At 47.2% G+C, this 15,557-nt stretch overlaps 1 protein-coding gene across 8 annotated transcripts in view; it reads left to right on the top strand.

The window, feature by feature from the left end:
- The window catches only part of LOC137373915 (coiled-coil domain-containing protein 166-like), a 73,677-nt gene that overhangs the window by 17,640 nt on the left and 40,480 nt on the right, over positions 1–15,557 (top strand). For 2 of the 8 annotated variants that reach the window (XM_068039726.1, XM_068039812.1), the window contains exon 2: positions 11,204–11,341. The exons of 2 other annotated variants lie outside the window; for them this stretch is intronic. In XM_068039726.1, the coding sequence (XP_067895827.1) occupies positions 11,314–11,341 (28 nt within the window). In that variant the 5' untranslated portion in view covers positions 11,204–11,313. Of the gene's footprint in view, positions 1–4,286; positions 4,341–5,217; positions 5,273–11,203; positions 11,342–12,762; positions 12,896–14,783; positions 14,907–15,557 lie in introns of those variants that run through there. 4 more of the 8 variants (XM_068039635.1, XM_068039545.1, XM_068039941.1 and 1 more) reach the window with 4 other exon arrangements.

Below are 15,557 nucleotides of genomic sequence, written 5' to 3'. Positions count from 1 at the left end.
GGCAAACCCAGCCCTGTCAACCCTGCAAAACCTTCCTTACTGACATCTGGGGCATTGAGCCAAAGTTGGGAAAGCTGTCCCACAAACTAGTCAAGTGACAGCCTGACTATGACATAGTCATACTCACCGAATCATACCTTATAGACAATGGCCCAGACACCACCATCCCCGGGCATGTCCTGTCCCACCAACAGGACAGACCTAACAAAGGTGGCGGCACAGTGGTATACAGTCAGGAGGGAGTTGCCCTGGGAGTCCTCAACATCGACTCCAGACCCTATGATGTTTCATGGCATCAAGTCAAACATGGGCAAGGAAACCTCCTGCTGATTTACCACCTACCGCCCCTCAACTCCAATCTGTAACCTCATGGCCCAGCATATCCCCCACTCTACCATCACCATCAAGCCGGGGGAACCAACCCTGGTTCAATGAAGAGTGCAGGAGGGCATGCCAGACAATGTAAGCAGCATGTGATAGACAGAGCTGAGCGATCCCATGACCAACGGATCAGATCTAAGCTCTGCAGTCCTGCCACATCCAGTCATGAATGTTGCTGTACAATTAAGCAACTGACTGGCGGAGGTGGCTCCACAAATATCCCCATCCTCAATGGTGGGGGAGCTCAGCACATCCATGCTAAAGATAAGGCTGAAGCATTTGCAACAATCTTCAACCAGAAGTGCCAAATTGATGATCCATCTCTGCCTTCTCCTGAAGCCCCCAGCATCACAGACGCAAGTCTTCAACCAATTCAGTTCACTTCGCGTGATATCAAGCAACGACTGAAGGCACTGGATACTGCAAAGGCTATGGGCCCTGACAAAATTGCAGCAATAGTACTGAAGACCTGTGTTCCAGCACTTCCTGCGCTGTTCCAGTACAGCTACAACGCTGGCATAGACACGGCAATGTGCAAAATTGCCCAGGTATGTCCTGTACACAAAAAGCAGGACAAGTCCAACCCAGCCAATTACCCCCCCATCAATCTACTCTTAATCATCATTAAAGTGATGGAAGGTGTCGTCAACACTGCTATCAAGTGGCACTTGCTTAGTATTAACCTGCTCAGTGGTGCTCAGTTTGGGTTCTACCAGGGCCACTCGGCTCCAGATCTCATTGCAGCCTTGGTTCAAACATGGACAAAAGAGCATCAAGGAGCCCTAGCAAAACTGGAATCAATGGGAATCCGGGGGAAAACTCTCCGCTGCTTGGAGTCATAGCTAGCACAGAGGAAGATGGTTGTGGTTGTTGGAGGTCAATCATCTGAGCTCCAGGACATCACTGCAGGAGTTCCTCAGGGTAGTGTCCTAGGCCCAACAATCTACAGCTGCTTCATCAATGACCTTCCTTAAATCATAAGGTCAGAAGTGGGGATGTTCGCTGATGATTGCACAATGATCAGCACCATTCGCGACTCCTCAGATACTGAGGTAGTCCATGTAGAAACGCAGCAAGACCTGTACAATATCCAGGCTTGGGCTGATAAATGGTAAGTAACATTTGTGCCACACAAGTGCCAGACAATGATCATCTCCAACAAGAGAGAATCCATCTCTCCTTGACATTCAACAGCATTACGATCGCTGAATCTCCCACTATCAACATTCTGGGGGTTACCATTAACCAGAAACTGAACTGGAGTAGCCATATAAATACAGTGGCTACAAGAGCAGGTCAGAGGCTAGGAAACCTGCAGCGCGCAACTCACCTCCTGAATCCTCAACGCCTGTCCGTCATCTGCAAGGCACAGGTCAGGTGTCTGATGGAATACTCTCCACTTGCCTGGATGGGTGCAGCTCCAACAACACTGAAGAAGCTCAATACTATTCAGGACACAGCAGCCCATTTGATTGGCACCCCATCCGCAAACATTTACTCCCTCCACCTCCGACACACATTGGCAGCAGTGTGTACCATCTACAAGATGCACTGCAGCAACACACCAAGGCTGCTAAGATTCTCTTCTCTTTGGCCTCCTTGTCTCAAGAGACAATGGGTAAGCGCCTGGAGGTGGTCAGTGGTTTGTGAAGCAGTGCCTGGAGTGGCTATAAAGGCCAATTCTAGAGTGACAGACTGTTGCACAGGTGCTGCAGATAACATTGGTTGTTGGGGCTGTTGCACAGTTGGCTCGCCCCTTGCGCTTCTGTCTTTTTTCCTGCCAACTGCTAAGTCTCTTCAACTCGCCACACTTTAGCCCCGCCTTTATGGCTGCCCGCCAGCTCTGGTGATCACTGGCAACTGACTCCCACAACTTGTGATCAACGACACAGGACTTCATGTCGTGTTTGCAGACGTCTTTAAAGCTGAGACATGGACGGCCGGTGGGCCTGATACCAGTGACGAGTTCGCTGTACAATGTGTCCTTGGGGATCCAGCCATCTTCCATGCGGCTGACATGGCCAAGCCGTCTCAAGCGTTGCTGGCTCAGTAGGGTGTATATGCTGGGGATGTTGGCCGCCTCGAGGACTTCTGCGTTGGAGATACGGTCCTGCCACCTGATGCCAAGGATTCTCCGGAGGCAGCGAAGTTGGAATGAATTGAGACGTCGCTCTTAGCTGACATACGTTGTCCAGGCCTCGCTGCCATAGAGCAAGGTACTGAGGACACAGGCTTGATACACGTGGACTTTTGTGTTCCGTGTCAGTGCGCCATTTTCCCACACTCTCTTGGCCAGTCTGGACATAGCAGTGGAAGCCTTTCCCATGCGCTTGTTGATTTCTGCATCGAGAGACAGGTTACTGGTGATGGTTGAGCCTAGGTAGGTGAACTCTTGAACCACTTCCAGAGCGTGGTTGCCGATATTGATGGATGGAGCATTTCTGACGTCCTGCCCCATGATGTTCATTTTTTTGAAGCTAAGTTAGGCCAAATTCGTTGCAGGCAGCCGCAATCCTGTCGATGAGTCTCTGCAGACACTCTTCAGTGTGAGAAGATAGCACCTTCCGTATGCGTGACCTCTACCACCTAGAAGGCCAAGGGCAGCAAATGTATGGGAACACCACCACCTGCAAGTTCCTCTCCAAGCCACACACCGACCTGACTTGGAATTATATTGCCGTTCCTTCACTGTCACTGCGTCAAAATTCTGGAACTCCCTTCCGACCAGCACCGTGGGTGTACCTACCCCACATGGACTTCAGTGGTTCAAGAAGGCAGCTGACCACTACCCAGATTAAAGTCATAGATTTAAGGGAAGGGGCAGGCGGGATTTGAGGAAAAAATTTTCACCCAGAGGGTGGTTGGAATCTGGAACACACCCTGAAGGGGTGGTAGAGGCAGGAACCCTCACAACATTTAAGAAGTATTTCGATGAGCACTTGAAACACCATAGCATACAAGGCTACGGGCCGAGTGCTGAAAATGGTATTAGAATAGATAGGCTTGATGGCCAGCATGGACATGGTGGGCCGAAGGGCCTGTTTCTGTGCTGTATAACTCTATGACTCTGTAACCTTCTCAAGGGCAATTACGGACGGGCACTAAATGCGGGCCTAGCCAGCGATGCCCACATCCCAGGAACTAATAAAAAAAAAGATGGGATCTTGGTTTAATCGCCCATCCAGCACCCCTCTGACAGTGGAATGAGGTGTCCCTCAGTGATGTCCTAGAGAGTTAGATGCAAGCAGAATGAACTGAGGGCTAACCCGTTTGCAACATCACCCAACACCTGTTGTATGCACAAGATCAAAATTCACAGCAAATTCAAACCAAGTCTCCCCAGAGAATTAGATCTGTCTCCCAGGACGCCAGCCTACACTTTGGAGTAATCCATCCCATGCTAACTGCTTTGAGAAAGCTGATAAGGTGCTATATTAATGCATCCTTCTTCGGTCTTTTGACTGTATCCAGGTCTGATATCAGTTGCAGAATCATGAGCTTATATTATTTCAGTCTGTCTATGGCAAAGGGCCGTACTGAGGAATGGAACACTTTCCGTATCAGACAGGCAGTATAGTGGGAGAGTGTAGAGGGATCTTTACTCTATATCTAACATGTGCTGTACCTGTCCTGGGAGTGTTTGATGGGACAGTGTAGAGGGAGCTCCACTACTTTCATGCCCGTTTCAAATGTCTCTAAGGAGCAGCCTACAAATGAGGGCCAAGGATGGAAACATTTACACTAGAGGTTAGTATGAGGGCTGGGTGAGAGGAGGATGGGGAAAGACAGTGTGGTCAACTGTTAATTGCCATGGACAAGTCATGGAGGAGTTATGTGATAAATTAATTTGAGAATTTGAATGATTATTCTGAAATCTTTAAAATTTTTGTGTTTATTTTTGAAAGGTACGATGAAATTGTTAAAGAGCTTAAACAACTGAAGATAAAGATTTATAAGCTGTATCCTTTGCTGAGCTTTACTGAACATGCAGCTGCATTTTATGACAGTGGTTCTCCTGGACACGGCCCACACAGGCTGGCATACTTCCATCTGCGAGAGATGATGGGAATCTCGCCTCGGAGCTTTGGTGAGGTCAGATGAGATCATCTGCTGCACCTCTTTTAATGGCTGAACAAGCTGATTCTGGAAAGGCAAAGTCTGCCACAAGTGCCACGCATGCAGTTGTCCCTTGCCAGTGGTGCGGGATGATCTCTGCTGATGCCTTGTTTGGAGGGCTGGTGTCTGGAGCTTCTGAAACCATATGTCATGGTGGTGGCGAATTCCTGCCCACATCTGGTGTCACCATTTGCATCGATCGTCAGCTAGCGTTTACCACTTGTCATGACTGATGTGAGAGGTTTCATGTCTCTATTGACAGCATCCTTGAATCTCCTGGTCTCTTGGCCCCATATAGCATATCCTTGGGGATGCGGCCATCTTTCATCGCCAGTGAAGCCTTCTTTGCTTGATTACCACTAGCATACTTGGCATGTTTGCCCTAGAAAGGACTGCTTCAGTGGTGACTTTGTCTTTGATGGCCCATTTTTCCCTTGACAGATCAACTGCTGCTCTCTAGACCTTGGGATGATGCCAGAGCTGGAATTCCCTCTCCTGTTGCTCTTCTAGAGATGGAGGCAGGGCCTTCCAGTATCCATATAAACAGGGGAATGAAGGAGTGCTATTTGGAGGGGGGCACTGCAGGATAAAACCAATGGGCTAAATGGTCTCCCTCACCTGTACTGATCTTTTTGATCTTAGCTCCTGCTGAAACACGATGCCTTTGTTTTTTTAAGAGAAGTGGTTTGCTGATAACTTTCTTTAGCCATCGCTCCTCAGGCGGCAGGAGAATGAGTTCTTAGAAAAGGAGGCACAGCAGACACGCCTGGAAACTGTAAGTACACAGCCCGTCATCGCATGGCACAGCTAGAGAGTGGTTTGTACCATGGGCAGGGGATCAGGACCTTGGGACAGGGGAATAGGGCCTTTTGAAAATAAATTGTTCATCGGATGTGGGCATCGCTGGCTAGGCCAGCCTTTGGTGACCATCCCTAATTGCCCTCGAGAAGGTGGTGGTGAGCTGCCTTCTTGAACCGCTGCAGTCTGTGTGGTATAGATATACCCACAGTGCTGTTAGGAAGGGAGTTCCAGGATTTTGACCCAGTGACAGTGAAGGAACGGCGATATAGTTCCAAGTCAGGATGGTGTGTGGCTTGGTGGGGAACCTGCAGGTGGTGGTGTTCCCATGCATCTGCTGCCCTTGTCCTTCTAGGTGGTAGAGGTCGCGGGTTTGGAAGGTGCTGTCAAAGAAGCCTTGGTGAGTTGCTGCAGTGCATCTTGTAGATGGTACACACTGCTGCCACTGTGCATCAGTGGTGAATGTTGAAGGTGGTGGAATGTGTGCCAATCAGACAGGCTGCTTTAGAGATAGAGGTACAGCAGAGAGACAGAGAGAGGGGCACAGCCAGAGAGAGAGTTAGCAGCACATCAGGGGAGGGAGAGAGAAATTCATAAATAAGGACAGGGAGAGATTGTACAAAGAGTCACATGGAGAGAGAGAAATGTGCAGAAAGAGACATGCACGGAGCGAGAGAAGAAAGACAAAGAGAGAAGAATATGACAAGGTGTTTATATAGGCATCAAAAAACAATCTCAGGCACTTTGCAGCAGCATTATCAGACACAATCCTGGAACTCCCTTCCTATCAGCACTGTTGGTGTACCAACACCCCAAGGACTGCAATAGTTCAAGAAGGCAGCTCAGCACCACCTTCCTAAAAGCAATTAGGGACAGGCCATAAATGCTGGCCTAGCCAGCGACACACATCCCATGAATGAATAAAAAAAATTGATGCTGAGCTACATAAGAAGATATTAGGGCAGATGACCAAAAGCTTTGTCAAAGAGGTAGTTTTAAGGAGCATCTTAAAGGAGGAGAGTGCAGTGTAGAGAGAGACAGAGAATTTTAGGAAGGGAATTCCAGAGCTTAGGGCCTTGGCAGCTGAAGGCGCAGCTACGAATGGTGAAGCAGTTAAAACTGGGGATGCGCAAGAGGTAAGAATTGGAGGAGCACCGGTATCTTGGAGGGTTGTAGGACTGGGAGGAGATTACAGAGATAGAGAGGGGCAAGATCATGGAGGGAATTTAACACAAGATAAGCATTTTAAATTTGAGAAAGTCATAAACAGACATACAGATAAAGTCAGGTGCACACAAAATGGATAGGCAGAGGCAGTCACAGACTCATACAATCACACACTGCTGAAGACTTGTGCTCCAGACTGGCTGTGGCCCTAGCCAAGCTGTTCCAGTACAGCTACAACACTGGCATCTACCCGGCAATGTGGAAAATCGAAGAGCAAAGTACTGCGGATGCTGGAAATCTGAAATAAAAACAGAAAATGCTGGAAGTACTCAGCAGGTTTGTCAGCATCTGTAGTGAGAGAAACGGAATTAATGTTTTAGGTCAGTGACCCTTCATCAGAACAGGTTAAGTGGAAAATTGCCCAAGTATGTCCTGTCCACAGTGAATAGGAGAAATCCTTCTGGCTAATTCTCACCCCATCTCAGTCATCAGCAAGTGATGGAAGGTGTCCTTGACAGTGCGATCAAGCGGCACTTACTCACCAATTACCTGTTCAATGATGCTCAGTTTGGGTTCCACCAGGGCTACTCAGCTCCTGACCTCATTACAGGCTTGGTCCAAACCAAGACAAAAAAGCTGCATTCCAGGGGTGAGGTGAGAGTGACTGCCCTTGACATCAAGGCAGCATTTGACCAAGTGTAGCATCAAGTCCCAGAAAAACTGATGTTGATGGGAATCAGGGGGAAAAGGGTTGTGGTTGTTGGCGGTCAATCATCTGAGCTCCAGGATATTACAGCAGGAGTTCCTCAGGGTCGTATCCTAGGCCCAACCATCTTCAGCTGCTTCATCAATGAGCTTCCTTCAATCATAAGGTCAGAAGTGGGGAAGTTTGTGGATTGTGCAGTGTTCAGCACCATTTGCGACTCCTCAGACACTGAAGCAGTCCGTGTAGAAATGCAGCAAGACCTGGACAATATCCAGGCTTGGGCTGATAAGTGGCAAGTAATATTTGCGCCACACAAGTGCCAGGCAATGGCCGTCTCCAACAAGAGAGTATCTAACCATCTCCCCTTGACATTCAATGGCATTACGATCACTGAATCCCCCACTATCAACATCCAAGGGGTTACCATTGACCAGAAACTGAATGGGAGTAGCCATATAAATACCGTGGCTACACGAGCAGGTCAGAGGCTAGGAATCATGCGGCTCCTGACTCCCCAAAGTCTGTCCACCATCTACAAGGCACAAATCAGGAGTGTGATGGAATACTCTCCACTTGCCTGGATGGTTGCAGCGCCAACAACACTCAAGGAGCTCAACTCCATCCAGGACAAAGCAGCCCGTTTGATTGGCACCCCATCCACAAACATTCACTCCTTCCACCACCAACGCACAGTGGCAGCAGTGTGCATCATCCTTAGACAGCACCTTCCAAACCCACGACCTCTACCACCTCGAAGGACAAGGGCAGCAAATGCATGGGAACACCACCACCTGCAAGTTCTTCTCCAAGTCACACACCATCCTGATGTGGAACTATATCACCGTTCCTTCACTGTTGCTGGGTCAAAATCCTGGAACTCCCTTCCTAACAGCGCCGTGGGTGTACCTACCCCACATGGACTGCAGCGGTTCAAGAAGGCAGCTCACTACCACCTTCTCAAGGGCAATTAGGGATGGGCAATAAATGCTGGCCTAACCAGCGACGCCCACATCCCAAGAATGAATGAAAAAAAACTCCAGCCAGATAAACTTCAGCTCATCCAAAGTACTCCTGCTAATATTGTAACTCGCAACAAACCCTGTTCACCCATCACCCCTGTGCTTGTTGACCTACACTGGCTCCCAGTCCAACAACGCCTCGAATGTTAATTTCTCATCCTGTATTTAAATCCCTTCATAACCTCCTACACCTAAAACCCAGCCCCAAAACTCACTAATCTTCTGACTCTGGCCCCTTGCGCATTGACTCCTCTCCTCTCCCCACCTGTGGCTTCAGCTGTCTGGGACATATGCTCTGGATTTTGCTGCCTAAACACCTCCACCTCCTCCTTTAAGACTGTCCTTAAAACCCACCTCTTTGACTAAGTGTTTGTTCACCCCCACATCTCTTTGGCTCATTGCCCAGTTTTGTCTAATTATACTCCTGTGAAGCTGCAATGTGACATTTTTCTGTTAAGCTAAGTATGTTGATTTTGTCTCCAATTCAGTTTAGTGGGTGGGATTTGAAAGGCTGTCACAGTACAGGATTGTAACCATTAGAGGGAGGCAGATTGCTTTCTTTTAATAAAAGCAGTTCAAAATCATGAGGAGTTTTGTTAGAGCAAATAAGGGGCAGGAGATTCGATAACCAGAGGACACAGATTTAAGATAATTGGCAAAAGAACCAGAGGTGAGATTTTTTTTTTACATAGTGAGTTGTTATAATTTGGAATGCGCTGCCTGAAATGGTGGTGGAAGCAGATTCAATAGTGACTTTCAAAACAAAATTGGATAAATACTCGAAGGGAAAAATCTTGCAGGGCTATGGAGTTAAATTTTTTTATTCATTTGGGGAATGTGGGTGTCGCTGGCTAGGCCAGCAATTTTGCCCCTCCCTAATTGCCCTTGAGAAGGTGTTGGTGAGTTCCTTCTTGAACCGCTGCAGTCCTTGGGGTGTAGGTACACCCACGGTGCTGTTAGGAAGGGAGTTCCAGAATTTTGGCACAGCAACAGTGAAGGAACAGTGATATAGTTCCACATCAGGATGGTGTGTGGCTTGGAAGGGAACTTGCAGGTGGGGGTGTTCCCATGCATCTGCTGCCCTTGTCCTTCTCGGTGGTTGAGGTCATAGGCTTGGAAGGTGTTGTTGAAGGAGCCTTGGTGAGTTGCTGCAGTGCATCTTGTAGAAGGTACACACTGCTGCCACTGTGTGTCAGTGGTGGAGGGAGTGAATGTTTAAGGTGGTGGATGGGGTTCCAATCAAGTGGGCTGCTTTGTCCTGGATGGCGTCAAGCTTCTTGAGTGTTGTTGGAGCTGCACCCATCCAGGCAAGTGGAGAGTATTGCATCATACTCCTGACTTGTGCCTTGTAGATGGTGGACAGGCATTGGGGAGTCAGGAGGTGAGTTACTCACCACTGAATTCCCAGCCTCTGACCTGCTCTTGTAGCTACAGCATTTATGTGGCTGGTCCAGTTCAGCTTCTGGTCAATGGTGATCCCCAGGATGTTGATAGTAGGGGATTCAACAATGGTAATGCCATTGAACATCAAGGGGAGATGGTTAGATTCTCTATTGTTTGAGATGGTCATTGCCTGGCACATCAATGAGCAAGTTATTACTGAGCTAATGCGCTTGTTAGCACTGTTGACGACCCCTTCGAACACTTTCAAAGAGCTGGCACAGGCATGATGGGCAGAATGGCCTCTTTGATTCTGTGATTCTAAGGTCAGCTGACTGAGGCTCTGTGTGGAATTCCAGACCTATCAGATAGTCTGAAACTGTGGAACCCGTCACCTCTTCTTGCCAGCTTGCTGAGCAGTACACCTTACTGCTCTGTTTTCACAATTAACAGCACAATCCGTCTGCCTCTTAAAAGCATCCAGGGGTGAATTTTTAGGCCCGATAGGGCGGGCACGGAGATGGGAAGGCACGTAAATTCCCGTCCAGTGTGCCAATTTCCCAACACCATCCCATTCCCGGGCCATCTTCCCGGAGGCAGATTGGGGGGACAGTGGTCTTCCCGCCTGCAAGCTGTAGATAACCAATTCAGCTTGCTGAAGGACTATTAAGGCTAGAATTTTCCAGTCGGCCTCCAGGCTCCAGGAGGCGTTGGGGAACAGTGCAGCTGCCTGGAGGTGGCCTCTTGGCAGGAGACCAGAGGGGCCAACACTCAAGACATTAGCCTGCCTGGCTTTAGCTGCAGCTGCAGGCCACCCTGTTGAGAGGCTCCCCCTCCACAATGGTGGCCCGGCTGCTGAGGGGAATTTTTATGTAAAAGTTAAAAAAATTGGAGGGAGGGCGCCACCATCTTAGGGTACCCTCTTTCTTACTTACCTGAAAAGGCAGCCTGCTGCTTCATCAGTGCTGCAGAGCTTCGTATTGCCTCTCCATCTTTCAGAGCCCGCTCGCCATCGTTAACTGGACAGCGAGCCCATCCTCTGGCTAGTAATTGGACAATTTGGGGAAGATTCATTGCCGGGTGACTGTTCCTTCCATCATGTGGGCTTCTGACCCCCATTTGACTCTGATGACTTGCTGCTGAAGCCTACAGGGAAAATCCTACCCCAGGTCTTTAATCTCCATTCCCAACTGGCCTAGGAATAGCTGACAGTGATATTTCACAGTCCTCAACATTATCGTTAAATCTCTCCATGAATTATTTCCCATTTGGATCAAGACCACTGTGTAAATGTACACCGAGTGAGAAGAGGAGAGACGGAGGATTAAGATTGCCTTCGCGCTTTTTAAAGATTAAAAATTGACTTGAAAAGAATTTTAATTTTCTTTTAAAAAAAAATGAACACCACCATGTTTATCACCCACAGACTATGCATTATCCCATATACAAACCACCTGATCCCATCGGGTTGTTACTGGGATATAACACAAAACAGACTATGCAATATCCCATATATAAACGGTGTTACTGAAGATTGCAATGCTCTTTATTAAATCAGCATTTTTGTATGAGTACAAGTAAACATCACTTTGTAAACTTTTTTGCTTTCACACATTTTCATTCTAATCTGGTTTAGCATGAATACATAGTACAGATGGCAAAAAGAACTGAGAAAAGGCAGAATCAGATCATCACCCTGAATGATCAGAACCACAAGAAGAAATCAGGGAAGCAAAGGAGAGAATAATGGCTCAATTTGAGGCACAGAAACAAGGTATGTTCAAATGAAGATAGTGCACCCATCAATCGTGCTCACTTCTCATCCACCACTCCCGTATTCTCACCAATCCAGTCACAATTCTGTACAAGTAGCTGTTGATGAAATCTTACAGCACGTTTAGCCCATCGTGCCTGTGCTGGCTGTGTGAAAAATCTGTCCTATTAGTTCCTCACTTCTCCTGTTCCCCCATAACCCTGCAAATCTTTCCAAGTATTTATTCAATTCTCTTTTGAAATTTACAATTGAATCTGCTTCTACCCTTTCAGGCAGAGCATTCCAGATTGCAACTCACTGTGTAAAAAAAAAAATTCTCCTCATCTCCCCTCTGGTTCTTTGCCAATTATCTTAAATCTGTGTCTTCTGGTTAATGACCCTCCTGCAAATGGAAACAGATTCTTCATCATTTTGAACACCTATTAAATCACCCTTTGACTCTGAGGAGTAAAATCCTGGTTTCTCTAGTCTCACCACACAACTGAAATCCTTCATCACTGGAACCATTTCAGTAAAGCTCCTCTGCACCCTTTCCAAAGCCCTGAAGTGAGGTTTGCTCTAAGGTGTTGATAGGGTAGACAGAGAGAAACTATTTTCTCTGTTGGGCAGAGTCCAGAACAAGGGGGTATAACCTTAAAATTAGAGCTAGGCCATTCAGCGATGATGTCAGGAAGTACTTCTTCACACAAAGGGTTGTGGAAATCTGGAACTCTCTCCCCCAAAAAGCTGTTGATGTTGACGGTCAATTGAAAATTTCTCATTTCTTTTAAATTTTTTAACTGTTTGCAAACCTGAAAGAAAGAAAGACTTGCATTTATGTAGCCCTATTCGGGACCACCAGGCATCTCAAAGTGCTTTACTGCCAATTAAGTACTTATGAAGTGTAGTCACTGTTGTAATGTGTGAAATACAGCGGCTAATTTGTGCACAGCAAGCTCCCACAAACAGCAATGTGGTAATGACCAGATAATCTGTTTTAGTGATATTGATTGAGAGATAAATATTGGTCAGAACACAGGGGAGAATTCTCCTGCCCTTCTTCAAGATAGTGCCATGGGATCTTTTACATCCACTTGAGAGGGTGTCTCATTTTTAGATTGCATTTGAAAGAAGGCACCTCCGTCTGTACTGCACTGGAGTATCAGTCTTGATTTTTGTGCTCAAGGCCTGAAGTGGGAATTGAATCCAGAATCTTGAGTTAGAGGTAAGAGCGCGACTAACTAAGCCACAGCTGACACTCAGTGTCATATTTGACCCCCGAGATGAGCTTCTGAGCACATATGCACGCCATTACTAAGTCCGCCTATTTCTATCTCCATAACATCACCCAAATTTGCCCCTGCTCCAGCCTATCTGCTGCTGAAACCTTTATCCATGCCTTTGTTACCTCTAGACTATTGATCGGGTGCCAGTCAAGCGGGCTGTTTTGTCCTGGATGGCATTGAGCTTCTTGAGTGTTGTTGGAGCTGCACTCATCCAGGCAAGTGGAGAATATTCCATTACACTCCTCACTTGTGCCTTGTAAATGGTGGACAGGCTTTGCAGAGTCAGAAGGTGAGTTACTCACTGCAGAATTCCCAAACTCTGACCTGCTCTTGTAGCCACAGTATTTATATGGCTGCTCCAGTTCAGTTTCTGAATGTTGTTGGTAGGGGATTCAGCAATGGTAATGCCATTGAATGTCAAGGTGAGATGGTTAGATTCTCTCTTGTTGGAGATAGTCATTGCCTGGCACTTGTGTGACGCGAATGTTACTTGCCACTTATCACCTTAAGCCTGAATGTTGACAAAGTCTTGCTGCATGTGGACATGGGCTGCTTCAGTATCTGAGGAGTCGTGAATGGTGCTGAACGCCACAGTGATCAGCAAACATCCCCACTTCTGACCTTGTGATGGAGGGAAAGTCATTGATGAAGCAGCTGAAGATGGTTGGACCTAGGACAGATTTTTACTTTATAATGCTCCTGTGAAGCACCTTGGGATGTTTTATTGCATTAAATGAGCTATATAAATGCTCATTGCTGTTACGATTGATAGATTTTTGTTGGGTAAGGGTATTAAGGGTTACAGATCCAAGGCAGTTAAGAAGATCAGCTCTGATCCAATTGAGTGGGACGTGTTTGAGGGGCTGAATGACCTCCTCCTGTTCATGAGTGTCAAAATATTGCTGGATTTGCATTATAAGTATAAATGAATATCACCACAGGCATTTAGGACTGCGTTTTCATCCCATAAGGACTTTGAGAATGCTGAGAGGTGACTTGATAGAGGTATTCAAAATCATGATGGGTCTGGACAGAGTTTTCAGAGAGAAACTGTTCCCACTTGTGAAAGGATCGAGAATGAGAGGGCATAGATTTAAAGCATTTGGTCAGAGAAGCAAAAGTGACATGAGGAAAATCTTTTTCACACAGTGAGTGGTTAAGGTCTGGAATGCACTGCCTGAGCGTGGTGGAGGCAAGTTCAATTGAAGCATTCAAAAGGGAATTAGACTGTTATATGTAAAGGAAGAATGTGCAGCATTAGGGGGAGAAGGTAGGAGAATGGAACTGAGTGAATTTCTCTTTCGGAGAGCTGATGTGGACACGATGGGCCGAATGGCCTCCTTCTGCTGTAACAATTCTGTGAGTCTGCTCCTATTTTATTCATGTCTCCGCCCAAGACATTAGAAGGGTAAACATCACCTTTGCCCTCAGGCAGTAAAATGGTAGAACAGATCACTTGGATTCCATAACAACCAGGTGACCCATTTCTGGATGTCGACAGGCGAAAGGGAAAGAGTGGCAGAGCAGGGAGGACACAGCCAGGACCAGTCTCCTCCTCTCCCAGCACAGGCAACCAGGTAAGAGAGAAGAAGACACGATAAATAGCTGAGTTTTGCTTCTTCTACATCGAGGGAACCCAGTCCGAATGTAGCCCTGTTGCTGCAACCCCAAATGAGCACAGCCCAACCCAGAAAATGCAAGGCAGTTTGTTGTATAACCCAACTGATTTCAGTATAGGGCAACCTAAGGCCAGATGCTAATGGGCAAGAACCAACAGCGTAAAGAGGTAGTTTGGAACAGATTAGTAACTAGTTCAGAGCTGACCAGTAAGTGGTGCACTGATCCAGATACTTCTTACAACCTTGGGAATCCATTCCAAGGGCTGAAGTCAGTTTAGACTCATGCAAATCAGTTCCTTGAGCTTGGGTCCGAGTGCAAAACCGCCCTCAGGTGCAGCATGAACAGCACGCAATACAAAAGGAGCCCAGAACCCAACGCAAGTGCCACACTCCCAGCCTCAGGATACTGTGTGCCCCGGTGTGATTTCCAAGTGGTTGATGTAACCCCTCTCGTGACATGCATCCCCAGCTCAGGTTCTTGTTTCTGGTCACCTCACATCTCCTGCAGTAAAAACCAGACTCTAATTTTTCTTTCCTCCCCTTCGACTCTCCTCAAAGCCACCGACTCGTGTTGGAGCACGGTTCCACTTCACCCAAGCTATTCGATTGCAGGCAGCCGGCAAAAATTTTGAGAGACAGGATATAAAAAGGCTGTTTGACGGTCAAGCATCAACCAATCAGGTAATTAAGAGCTTGTCTGCTTTTCGATTGGCTGTGAATGCAGAGTGCCATGAGGATGAACCAATTGAGGGAATTGTGGTTGGCAGCTGAAGGTCATATGATTAAACCTCCAGGAATATATGCACTTAGGGTTGGTAACCCTGTTTGGTATTAAACATCCCTTGAACTGTGGCAAACAGCCAAGGTATATGATTGTGGATGTTTGTCCTTCTAAACGTGGGTTGTTTCTGGGAAAAGCATTTTGAGCTTGACCCTGGCTGTGTACAGGTCTGTTACTAGTGCTGATGGTTGTCGGAGGCAGGCTTGGTTGGTAGCACCCTCACCTGAGTCTGCAGGTAGTGGGTTCAAGCCTCAATCCTGCACTTGAGCTCATGATATCAGCTGACACTGTGCAGTAACTGAGGGAGTGCTACATTGTCGGAGGTGCTGTCTTTCAAATGAGGTAAGGAGAACATAAAGGATTCCATTGCATTGTTTGGAAAAAAGGGAAGATCCCTGAATCAACCTGATTACTGTTTATGGGATCTTGCTTTGTGCTGTGTTTCCTACCGAACAATGACGACACTTCATAAAGTCATTTATGGCACAGAGGAGGCCATTTGGCCCATTGAGTCTGTGCTGGCTCTCCACGGAGCTGTCCAGTCACTCCCA

Source organism: Heterodontus francisci, chromosome 1 (assembly GCF_036365525.1).
Source record: "Heterodontus francisci isolate sHetFra1 chromosome 1, sHetFra1.hap1, whole genome shotgun sequence".
Lineage (NCBI taxonomy): Eukaryota > Metazoa > Chordata > Chondrichthyes > Heterodontiformes > Heterodontidae > Heterodontus > Heterodontus francisci.
The sequence above is the reverse complement of the archived record's forward strand: the minus strand, read 5'-3'. Positions and strand labels throughout refer to the sequence as shown.